This window comes from Notolepis coatsorum, assembly GCF_963971535.1.
Source record: "Notolepis coatsorum genome assembly, chromosome: 12".
NCBI lineage: Eukaryota > Metazoa > Chordata > Actinopteri > Aulopiformes > Paralepididae > Notolepis > Notolepis coatsorum.
The window spans coordinates 97,635,003-97,648,335 of record NC_140176.1 but is presented as its reverse complement, the minus strand read 5'-3'; the positions used below and the strand labels follow the sequence as shown (position 1 = coordinate 97,648,335).

The window sequence follows — 13,333 nt, the reverse complement described above, 5'->3', positions numbered from 1 at the left end:
ACGAGAAATAAGAACGTGTTTTCATTCTGACGTTGATTGACTGGGGCCCCCTTTATACAGTTACTAACACCGTACAACAGGTAAATATGAGTATTTTGTGGGCGCAAAAGGCTCCGTTTGCCAATGTTTGTGAACAACGGGAGTAGAAAAAGGTCTACAGTATATTTCGGATGAACAATGTGTGAGAAAGAAAGTTCCAATTTGCTATTTAATCTACATATTAAAGTCTTAAAAGAGACTGTATGTGAATATAATACCCCAACATCGATGTGGTCAAATAATTCACGGAACGTGGGCTTTAAGCGGGCCACTTGTTTGGATTCCTCTTTGTTCCGTGTTTTTGGATGGAGACAAGGGGGCCGGAGGAACGAGGAGGCTTGATCATATCTTGGCCCTCGAGGGCCCCTCTCTCTGTGGGCTCCAAGGCTGCTTTGATGTGGGTGGAAGCACCAGCGGGGATCGGTCTGGAGGTTCTGGATGTCTGAGATGAACGAGGAAGTTCAGTAACACAAAGAGGGTCAGACGAATCCTGGTCCGATGAGTCGACTTGGCAGCAGTAATGTTCCTTAATATCGAAGGGGAACTTTATATTGATTGATTTATTGATTGATTGATTGACTAGGTTATTCTCCTTTCAAAGATGCATCATGTGCCATACAGCAATAACAACAACATCAACAACAACACACCAACATTATGGTAGGCCTACACATAACATATATTTTTTTTGTTCTATTTTTCTCCCATCCCAATTTCGTATTATCCAATTCTTCCCTCCCCTGTCTCGAACGTTGCTAGACCATGCCTTCCACAGGCCGGCTGCAATGTGGACGAAGCCTTGCATCACGTGTCCCCTCCGGTACACGAGGAGGCAGCTATTGCATCTTTTCACCTGAACAGCGCGATCTCTCAGTGGCGAGGAGTAACACGTGGGAGGCTCACGCTGCCCCCGATACTTCCTGATTCTGCTGTACAGGCGCACCAACCGACCTGTAGGAGTCGTTGTCCACAGCGTCCGATCCCCACCCACCGGCTTTCCCACCCTCTAACACTGCCAATTGTATTAGTATGAACGACCAGCCAAGTCGGAAGCAACGCCGAGAGCTGGGCTCGAACCCAGCATCTCCTGCATTAGTGGCGAGCACCTTGCCCACTGCGCCACTTAGCCGCCCCACATAACTTATATTAAAGTGCAACACACACACACACACACACACACACACACACACACACAAAGCGTAGGTTATATATACTAGAGGATGTGTTGCATCATTAATAATTGCCTGCCCTCAGTTCATTGTAAGGCGAGTTTTTGCTGCAATCTTAATGGACATGTTGACTACTGTATGCAATTTAGTTTTTATTACTCACTGACAATGAAGAATAACAAGCAATAAAGCGGTTAAACTGCTCTCCACAAAGGAACAATAGACGAGGACTGTTGTGTCTCTGTCCATGCTGACTTGTCTCCCCGTATGAAATATAGACTTGCTTTATGAATAGCATCTATGTTCCAGTCCCATGACAATGAAGCATCTATTATGAATCCTATGTAGTGGACAGAACCTCCGGACTGGCGCTGTGATTGAAGTTGGGACAATGGACACGCTTGAGGAAACTGCATAACCACTGAAGAGTTCACTTGAATGTCGATCCTGCAGCCAAGAGATCTCATAAGTTATTATAATGCATTGGACACGCGTCACTCCCATTTATAGAAAAGAAAGTGTAGCAAATGCTATTGGCTGCCCTCATTAAAGGCTGTGTTGGGCTGTTTATAGCCGTGCCTCTGGGATTATAAATTCACATTCTAGATGTAGCAACAACTTGGGTTTTCAATGCCGCGTCACACTTTAGTACCTGTGTACGTCGTTGCCTCTCTGCGGCCGTGATGCCAACAGAGGTGCTAATGTAATTGCATTTTGGCTTTGTAAATAATTTCCCATTAAAACTTTATTCTGTACCATGAGTCTGTATACTGTAATTGACTGTTACGCTAACCTTCTGTGGTATTTTTGTTTGTGCGTTTACATTTTTCTTTGACGTGTGTAGGCCATAAATTGTAGTTCATTTGTACCTTTATTAATCCCCTTAGTTTGAAGTTGATGTTGAAGCAGCAACACTGCAGAACTTAAAATTGTAGGCTGATAGAAATGATGTCTTGCTACTTGGCACCTTAATGTTACCACCACTCCCAAAACACAACTTTGGTCAATCCTAAAACAAAGGTTTCAGCACCATGGAGAGTGCCGTGCGTCATATAGGTGTTATCTTGCTGGGCCGTGCTGCGTAGAGCCTTCAGTTCAGTTCAGTTAGTTTTTATTTCGGGCTTTGGACACATAACAACGGTCATTCCATAAATGGTCAAAGTTTTACCAGCTGCTATTGCAGCATTGTCCAATTGTCCGAAAAGCGCTAGGGAGAAGCACTAGGCTTGCCGGGCCCTACCCCTGAAGACTTACGTTTCTTTTTCTTTTTTCATTTACAGATACATACATAGTACATACTTATAGTACACATTACACTACACACATAGTACACATTACAGTGCACATTACAGTATAGTATACCTGCAGTATATAATAGTATATATAATAGTATATAGTACATAATAGTGTATACAGCACATATATAATGTGATGTGAGATATATAGTACATGACATACAATATAGTACCATAATATAATAGCATATACTGCAAATATAGTTCAATATAATATACAAATTAATTGATTGAATATGATTATATAATGTAATATGATATAACGTACAATACAGTATCATACGTATTTTAATATTTTTTTATTAATATGCAATAACTGACGAAGAGGATGTTGATGAAACGCTTGGCACGTCAGAAGAGATATTCGCTTTGACTTGAACCTCGCTCCCTCCACAAAGGCCCTGTGTGACGGGGAGGCTTAGGAAGAGGCAGACGAGACGGATCTCCTTCAGTAGCAACTTCCCTCCCAGGACGGTCGCTCCCGTCTCCACCGCTTTCCCTCGATGGCCTGGAGCGCGTCTTCAGCTGTAGCACAGAGGCCAATTAAACAAGATGGCAGGCTGGAACTCGAACCGCGCGCAACGAGACAACTTGCGGGTCGTCAGCGGTGCGTCTCTCTGGACAGACGAGAGGCGAGCGGGGTGACGCTGGTGTTTAGGCTGCTGACGATTTAGAGAAATGTATATATTTGTATTCAATGCTAGAATGAACGATATAATCTCTAGTCTAGATGACCAGAAGGGGTGATAAATCCCGTCCCCCAACTACACAACAATGGGTGTTCAGTGAGGACGACCACTATGACAGTCTGCAGCGTTTCCTGCCATTAAAAAGTGACCCAATTAGAACACCAGCGCCCTCGGGGCGTCCCGGGTTCGACTCCCGGACCCGGCGTCCTTTGCCGAATGTCTTCCCCCATATCTCTCTCCCATCCATCCTCTCTTCCAGACTTATAATATAAACTAATAAAAATCTACCAAAAACATAATAATAATAATTTAAAAAAAAACACCAGTGTGTGTGTGATGGTGGTCGTGCCAAAGAGACCTCGGCTAGAAGCCGTCAGCTTCCTCAGAGTGTGATGGAACACCAGGCCCATTCTCCAGCGTTCCCCAGCATGGCGGAGGTTTCACGTGTCAGTAGAGCATGGAGCGGGTCTCGGTTTACCTCCGGCTTCAGGCCCGGCTTGTTTGTTTTGGGGGGATTAAGACTTTAGTTGGGTCTGGCAGCTCCCCGACAGTTTGGAAGGCGACTAAGCCCAGTGCAAACAGAACATGCTAATGTCCTGAGCAAAAAAAGCGAAGTTTTGAAAAACGAGGCCCGATTAGATTAGACATTTCCCCCTCAGGTTAGCTGACACAGGCTCTCCATACAGTCTCCTGACACAGGACAGGTGACTCCAGAGGAACGTTTTTAGCTTGCTAGCATGAATCCCAGCCAAGAAAGCGATGTTTTTGGATGGAATTAGCCCTCATCCGCACTCGACATTTTCCAGAGAAGCACCGCCCGCCGCGGGTTCCTTGTGAGGATGTAACGACGTGTGTTTGCCAATGATTGAAGTGTTCCAGTTCCAACGTTATTGATCTAATTGATTAGGCAGAGGTTAACTCTGTTTTCCCGCCCCGAGGTCAAAGTGATTTGTAAACGCGGCTGAACGGACGGTGGTTTTCTGAGCGCAGCCTAAAGGACTGTTTGTGTTTCCTTCCTCCCCAGGACGCAGGATAAAGGGTTCTGCCAGCCGTATCGGGGCATCGCCTGCGCCCGCTTCATAGGCAACCGGAGTATCTACGTGGAGTCTCTGCAGATGCAAGGAGAGAGCGAGAACCGCATCACGGGTAAGACGAACGAGCGCTTGATACACCTCTAATAATAATAATATCTTAGATTTATATAACACCTTTCAGGAGACCCAAGGCGCTTAACAGGAGGGGGCAGCTAAGGGAAGGGGATCAGGGAACAACGTAACAACAAAAGGAGAGAAAGAAAGAAAGAAAAAGAAACGAGGGAAATCAGGCAGTCATTTACAAATTTGGTGAACAGGTGGGTTTTGAGTTGGGATTTGAAGGAGTGCAGGGATGTAGCACTACGGATGTTTGGAGGGAGGGAGTTCCAGAGGGTGGGTGCGGCAACAGAGAAGGCTCTGGGACCAACAGTGGTGGGGATGGAGAGGAGACCGGAGTCAGAGGACCGCAGCCTCCGGGGCGGGATGTAGGGATGGAGGAGGTCAGCTAGGTACCGGGGGGCAAGGGAGTGAAGGGCTTTGTAGGCGATGAGGATCTTGAAATTGATGCCTTGATTGATGAAATTGACCTCTGAAGTATTGTCATCGTTTTGAGAAAAAACATGAAGCTCCGGTTTGTTTGTTTTTTCCATAATATGACATAAATTCTATTCCAGTTTACCAGTCGTTTTGAAGTTGGGTGTAAAGCAATAATAAATATGTGTTCATGAGTTTCTTTAAAAACATTCATATTATTATATACCATTATAAAAACCCTGCTGAAAAACGTCTCATCTGGCTGCTCCGATCATTTCTTAGGATTGTGGGGGCGTGGTCAGATCACGCTTGATTGACAGCTCCCTTTCAGCTCAAGTGCCATTTATTTTTCCATAAAGAAATTGTGAAAAATTGTCTTAACTGCACAATTCAGTTCGACATAGTTGAGTCGAATCACGTGTTTTCAGCAACAATTTTCTAACATGTATAATGTGTTAAAATCTCAGAATTTGCTAGTAACTACAAGGAGGAGCGAACCGTGTTTTTGTGTGTTTATATCCGTCTGCATGCCGCCGGGTGGAGATTTGCACTCTACTGAGCGCACCTTTCTAGTTTAGAAAATGTGAATCATTTACCAGTTTTAAATACCCGACAAAACATGTATTTTCTTTCTTTGGGGGTGCTGTGATTAGCTTGACTTGTGCACTAGGGTGAGAGTCCCGGTGAGATTCTGCAAGATAATTGTATTAATATCCTATCAGGGGTTCTCAAACTGTTTTATATCACAACCCCATTTTATCTAGGAATTTTTTTGGGGACCCCACACTTAATGTATCGCGTAATTTCAACGTGGAAATAAGGAATATCAAAATAAAAGCACACGTTGTTGAACTATTTTATCAATACACATTTATAAAACGAGGCATATTTAGCCAAAATATGTTGCCAGAACATTTATAAATTTTTTATTATTTTTATCATCACTTGTCAATGCGCTGTCACCTACCCACGACCCCACTTTGGGTCGCGACCCGTAGTTTGAGAACCGCTGTCCTATAGTATATAAACTTTTCAAAGCTTGCAGTGTGTGTTGCATGTTTGGAATTGGAGAGACGAAAGCCTGTGAAAGTTCTCCTTATGTGTGCTAATGCGACCCGATTTCTAAATCAGGATAGGATTTTAAAACCCTTGTAGTCTGAGTCCAGCAGAGAGAGCGGTCGACATTAGAACACCTTGTTAAAGATAAAGAGCCTGTGTGAACCACAGACGAGGCTACTTTGATAACCCGCTAATTTTCCCATGCCGTGAGGAGCCGCCCCCTCCCTCCCTCCCTTACCCGGGCAGAACAATTAGAACACGAGTGAGAGGTCTATTCCTGCTCGGAAGGACGTGCGTCTGTGTGGGCTGTGGCTGGTGAATATTTAACCAGGAAGTCCCATTGAGATACAAGATCTCTTTTGCAAGGGAGACCTGGCCAAGATGACAGCAATAACATTTGCAATACATCACACAGCAATTATTAAATGTGCGGTACATCACACAAGAACATAATAAAAGTGCATGTATACAATACATCACATGTAAACACGTAAACACGAAACAGAATAGTCTACATAATAGTAAAAGTGTATGACAGTATAATACATGGTAATACAGTAATTTTGCAGGTTTTTGGGACCAGACTACAGAAAGCAGCGACATTCTTCTTGTAGGAAGTTATGTAATACAGATTTAAATTTGCAGAGAGAGACCAGGGTATCTAAGTGGATATGGTCCTGTAGCCCATTCCATGCCCAAGGAATGGGCTACAGGACCTACAGGACCTCGGCTCACTGTGTGACGGAGGAAACGACTGAGCCAATGCATACATACACACACTATGTGTACGCCATTATGAACCAACCGACAGACCGACCGACCCACAGAGCACAGTGGTTATAGAGGTGCTACTTCTGAGCACCTTGGAAGTGGATTGAGCTGAAAAGGCTCCTCAGATTCACCATCGGGAGATGAGACACTTTTTTTTAAAGGGTAGGTTCAGAATTCTGGACACCAGCCTAGGCATTATCTCCCGCTCATCTGTGATGTCGTCGAAGGGTAGAGTCCTTTCCCAGGACGGCCCACGCTGTGCTTCATAGTGGATACCCAGCACCTCCTTACTTAGTTCATTAGTCCACTGTATGAAGGCCACTCACATTTTTCCTTGGGTGCACTATGGAGTAGACTGAAGCATGGCCCTATTACTTAGCATTAAGTTTATGGCTCACTAGCCAAGATGTGCAGGTATCCAGTAGGAGGAGATGCATGGCCTGTGCTGAGAAAGGACTCTTACTGACGGACAACATCATTGGAAAGTAGGAAATGGTGACAGTGAACGTTCTGAACTTACCCTGTAAACCTATATTGTAGTAAGTATTTACTGTAAAGGGAGAGGTTGGCCATTCGGACAGGAACGTTTATGGCTTTTATGCGTCTGTCTGTCTGTCTGCCTGTGTGTCTGTCTGTCTGTCTGTCTGAGTGTCTGTCTGTCTGCCTGCATGTGTGTCTGTATGTCTGTATCTCTGTCTGTGTGTCTGTATGCCTGTGTGTCTGTCTGTATGTCTGTCTGCCTGTCTGTCTGCCTGTGTGTCTGTATGCCTGCGTGTCTGTCTGTGTGTCTGTCTGTCTGTCTAAGCCTACTTGTCCGTCTCTGTTCACCAGCGATCATAATAGGTATTTTGTTAGAATCAATACACAGACTTATCCCATTTACAATGCAGTGGAATTCCCCGACACAACAATGGGATTCCTGACAAGGTTCTCCCAAAGCGCCCTTTACGTTCTCCATCCAGAGGGACCGGCGCTCGCTGCGGGCCCAGGAGAACCACCGCCCACACGCAGGACGTCCGTGAAAATTGAACCAGACAGATTTGAGATGTATGTCAGATCTCTGAATTGTGCTTTTTTCCCCGACCAGCTGGCGAGTGTAACCCACTTGGGGAAAGAAGGTAATGCGTTGCCAAACAGATGCCGAGCACAGTTAGGGTTTCGTTGCTCGGTTAAAGATGGCAAAAAAAGGACATCACTTAGATTTGTAATCTTATCGCTAAAAAAAAAAAAAAGACTTAAATTCAATAAACTGCAAGCAATAACTCTGTCGGAGAAAGTAACGCTGCACAATTCCTCTGTGAAAGCTAATTTTGGCTGAAGTCACTTTCTGGCGAGCGGCTTGTCTCAGGAAATTGAGTTCTTTAATTTCATTACTCTCAGCCTGAATATGATCTCTTATTTTGACGACGGGGTGTCCCGGCCCGGGGCGGCGGGCCGCCCAAAACAAATAAAAGGTTTATGCGAAGACGTCGTTACCTTCATTTTGCAACGATATAAATTATACAGCTGTGTTTTGTGTGGTTTTAAATGCTCCTTCCTTAGCGATTCTACGTACTGTACACACACACACACACACTTGTTGAGATGTCTTTATTTACGTAAACAACATATAGCAGCATAATGGCGTCGCTATTTGCGTTTGCGGGGGATGTCACGGCTTAATTCACTATGTAAGATGAATCCGTGGGCTTTAGTTTATTTTCAACGGCGGTCTTCCCTCTCAGCACACACACAGGGAGACATGCTCTGTAGACCTAAGCTCTTAAATCCCGGTAATCTTTCTCCGCGTTCAGTCGTGTTTTGCTCCTAGTGTGAAGAAACCTCCCCTCCCGTTTTCTCTCAACAAAGGAGCTCGTTGGCGGAGGCTTGCCTGGCGAAGGTCCGAGCAGCCCCAAACGTCACTGTTTTCACTTGAATAAATATTTATATTTGTTGCGGATAAGAGAGTCTGGGCTTCGTCATCGACACATTATTTAATCGGCACCTCTGCTTCAGGTTGTTTCAGCACAAACTTGTTACCTACTGAGGTTTAGTGACGACCAGATCAGTGCTTTCGGGGGCGGTCTACAGCGGCCATATTGACCCCAAAGAACGACGGCCGTTTACCCTCCAATGTTTTTTTTTTAATTTATTTTTTTTGTATTTTATTTTTTTATTATTTTTTAAACAAACATATAAACAAACATGACAACACACGATAAGATATACAAGCATTAATTGTCAGGGCACATCCAATGAGATCACGTTTTAGTTAGTTGTCTTATATAAGATATACCCCTAATACCTGTTATCTAAAAACCTACACACATATGCTCAGCTCGAACCCCCCCCTCCCGGACCCCACCTTGAGAAGTACCTCCACTATCCCTCGCACCTAACCAGACACTACCATTATAAGCTAGCTTTTATTCTCTCCACCACTTCTAACCACATTGACATTTTGGATTCATTGAGACCCAGAATTCTTGCTGTAGATATTTCATGGTAAATTACATCGAGATATGTAAGAGACCAAACTTTACGGCACATTTTTTCCGGTTGAAACCAGCGTGATGCGATCAGCTTTTTGGCTACTGTGATACCCGATAAAACCAATCTCTTTAGCTGTGGATTCACTGCAAACTCAAAAACATCATTCAATAGTAATACCGAGGGGTGTACAGGTATATTCCAAGATACGAGTTTTGATAATTGATGGGTCACATCTTTCCAGAATGCCTTAACTGGTGAGCAGTCCCAATACATGTGCATAAATGTCCCTTCGTCCCCATTTGTACATTGGGTGCATTTGGAATCTTGTTTAAGCCCCATTCGGCACAGTCTTATAGGAGTCAAGTATGTCCTGTGAATATAGTTAAGATTGATTTGTTGATGATCCGGGTTCCTTGATGTAAGTCGGACATTTGCCCAGGCTCCTTGCCAATCAAAGTCATTTTCCAGGTCTGGTATATCCCTCCTCCAGACAGAGTCTAGTTGGAGGGTTTCATACGAGGACGTTAGTAATTGATGATAAAATTCTGAAACAAAACCTCTCGATGTCTCTCTTGCGTAGAAGAATTTGTGGTATCTGTGGTGTTCAATTGGTCTGTCTAATGGAACACCGTGAGACTTCAAACATAGCTCTAACTGTTTGTGAAAAAGCCATGTGGACTTGGTGAGATTAAATTTTTTGCGTATTTCTTTATCACTACAAAAACCTACAAAAATGTTTGTTAAAAACATCCCCTAATGAGTGTATGCCTTGCTCTTCCCATATAGGGAATCTTATAGGTCGTTTTCCAATTAAGAGTGCATTGTTATTGAATAAGGAAGTATGATTGTGCCATTTTTGTGGGTTAGGATTTTTTTTTGTGATTCACGCCATATCCGGATCGCATGAGTAATTATGGGGCCAAATTTTCGTTCACAGTGCTTGATTGGTAGTTTAGTGTATGCTATGTCCTTCAGTCTATGTGGGGCTACTATGTTTTCTTCTATTTTTCTCCAGGATGCTAATGCTTGGGAGTCAAACCATGTTGTCAATGGACTTAATGTGTACGCCTTAAAATATAGGAAAGAAATCTGGAAATGCCATGCCACCATCTGCTTTATTTCTCTGTGCGGTGGATCTTTTTATACGTGGTGGTTTGTTATTCCAAATAAATTTGTATGTGGAGGAGTGTAATCTTTTCCAGTAACCCTCTGGAGGGGGTAACGGTAGCATTGAACTGAAGAAGTTGATTTTAGGTAGTACATCCATCTTAACTATTGATATCCGTGCTTGTACTGTGTTTTTAAGTTTTGCCCATCTATCAAGGTCGTCTTTGATTTTGTTTTGGATTTTTGTGTAGTTGTGCTTCACCGTTTGTCTTTTCCGAATATTTCCACTCCCAAGCATCTGAAATGTTTTACCATCGGTATCTGTCCTGGGAGGGTTGTATCTTTTTTTGCAGGGGTGTTAAGTGGAAGGAAAGCCGACTTCGGCCAATTTATCTTAAATCCCGATAAATCACCAAAGTCCTCAATCAACTTGAGCAGATGAGGCAATGTGGTGTTGGGGTTTTGCATGAACAATATTACACCGTCCGCATATAAACAAATTTTTTGTTGTGTGCCCTTGATTACGATTGGTTCTATGGATTGGGATTGTCTTATATATTGTGCTAAAGGTTTTTAATTTATTTTTTATCTTTTCCCCCCCTCCTTTTTTCCGATTTTTTATCCCATCCCACTGTTAGTCGTTATGCCAATTCCCAACCCCCTTCCTGGTTGTTGCGCACCCCCCCCTACTGTTGGTCCGGGAGGCCGGAGACTGTCGCAAGCTTTCCTCCGACGCATGTGCAGCCAGCCGGCAGCCAGCCTGGCAGCGCAGATTCTCACTGGGAGTGTGTAACGTGTGGAAGGTCACACTACCTCTCTCCAGATCCTACCCTCGCTGTGCAGGCGCCCCGACCGAACTGTAGGGGTCGCTGTCCACAACGCCCAGGACCCACCCACGGCTCCCCTCCCCCTAACTCAGCCAAACGAGTTAGTATAGCGATCAGCCCAAGCCAAGGCAATGCTGACTCTCCGGGAGTCGAGACCGCAGCCTCTTGCATTGGTGACGAGCACAATCTCCGCTACGCCACCTGACCGCCCTACCCTCCAGTGTTAACAGCATGGCATCAATGTGGGGAGAAAAACAACAACGATACACTAGTTATCTTCTTTCTGATTGGCTGGTTTGTTTGGATGTTTAACCCTTTCACTACCACACGACAAGGTGTTAACCCTTTCACTACCACACTACGGAAGGTTAACCCTTTCACTACCACACTACAGACGGTTAACCCTTTCACTACCACACTACAGACGGTTAACCTTTCACTACCACACTACAGACGGTTAACCTTTCACTACCACACTACAGAAGGTTAACCTTTCACTACCACACTACAGAAGGTTAACCTTTCACTACCACACTACAGAAGGTTAACACTCTCACTACCACACTACAGAAGGTTAACCTTTCACTACCACACTACAGAAGGTTAACCTTTCACTACCACACTACAGACGGTTAACCTTTCACTACCACACTACAGAAGGTTAACCTTTCACTACCACACTACAGAAGGTTAACCTTTCACTACCACACTACAGAAGGTTAACCTTTCACTACCACACTACAGAAGGTTAACACTCTCACTACCACACTACAGAAGGTTAACCTTTCACTACCACACTACAGAAGGTTAACCTTTCACTACCACACTACAGACGGTTAACCTTTCACTACCACACTACAGAAGGTTAACCTTTCACTACCACACTACAGAAGGTTAACCTTTCACTACCACACTACAGACGGTTAACCTTTCACTACCACACTACAGAAGGTTAACCTTTCACTACCACACTACAGAAGGTTAACCTTTCACTGCCACACTACAGAAGGTTAACCTTTCACTACCACACTACAGAAGGTTAACACTCTCACTACCACACTACAGAAGGTTAACCTTTCACTACCACACTACAGATGGTTAACCTTTCACTACCACACTACAGACAGTTAACCTTTCACTACCACACTACAGACGGTTAACCTTTCACTACCACACTACAGAAGGTTAACCTTTCACTACCACACTACAGAAGGTTAACCTTTCACTACCACACTACAGACAGTTAACCTTTCACTACCACACTACAGAAGGTTAACCTTTCACTACCACACTACAGAAGGTTAACCTTTCACTACCACACTACAGACGGTTAACGGGATGAACTGCTCACTTGTACTTCCTTACATATCATACTGCGTGGCGGTACGGGGGTCGACATTTAAAAAGACAAAATCCAATAGTCTTACTGCAAAAGCGGCCATTCGGAGGATTTATAAGGCTGGTTACTATGACCACACAAATCCACTGTTTATAAAGTATCATGTTATGAAATTTTATGATTTGGTTTATTATTAAATAATGTATAGAGCTAAAGCAAAGTTACTCCTGGACTGTGTGCAATGGGTCTTTTCAATACAGGAAAGAAAATATGATTTGAGACGTTTGCGAGTTTATGAATGAATGATGTATACATGTATACGCATATGCTTCAGCCTGTACCTTTTCAGTCACTGCCAGAATCAAAGACTGTGGCGTTGATAGGACTACTACTACAACTACTACTATTATTACTATTACTATTACCACTACTACTACTACTAACACTACTACTACTACTACTACTACTACTACAACTATTACTATTACTACTACTACTACCACTACTACCACCACTACTACTACCACTGTAAAGTATTTTTATTTTGTATTTTTTGTTTTGTTTTTTGTTTCTGTGCTTGCATGTAATTTTTGCCATCGTAATTGTTCATTATGCATTGTGTGTTGAGTACTGACTTTTAATAATTTTGTTTTGCAATAATAATTGTTTTTGTATGTTTTTTTTTTTTGGTGTGGACCCCAGGAAGACTAACTGGTTGCTATGGCACCAGCTAATGGGGATCCCATCAAATCACTACTACACTACTACTACTACTACTACTACTACTACTACTACTACTACTACTACTACTACTACTACTACTACTACTACTACTACTACTACTACTATTACTATTATTACTACTACTACTACCACTACTATTACTATAACTACTACTACTACCACTACTATTACTATAACTACTATTACCATTACTACTACTACTACTACTACTACTACTACTACTACTACTACTACTACTACTACTACTACTACTA

The 13,333-nt window shown here is 43.3% G+C and overlaps 1 protein-coding gene across 1 annotated transcript in view; it reads left to right on the top strand.

The window, feature by feature from the left end:
• Nucleotides 1-640: 640 nt before the first annotated feature.
• Nucleotides 641-13,333, top strand: part of ror2 (receptor tyrosine kinase-like orphan receptor 2) — a gene marked incomplete at its 5' end in the record, with an annotated part of 21,796 nt that continues 9,103 nt past the window's right edge. Inside the window, 2 exons of the mRNA XM_084325954.1 lie at nt 641-699; nt 4,217-4,338. Of these exons, the coding sequence (XP_084182080.1) occupies nt 641-699; nt 4,217-4,338 (181 nt within the window). The remainder of the gene's footprint in view (nt 700-4,216; nt 4,339-13,333) is intronic.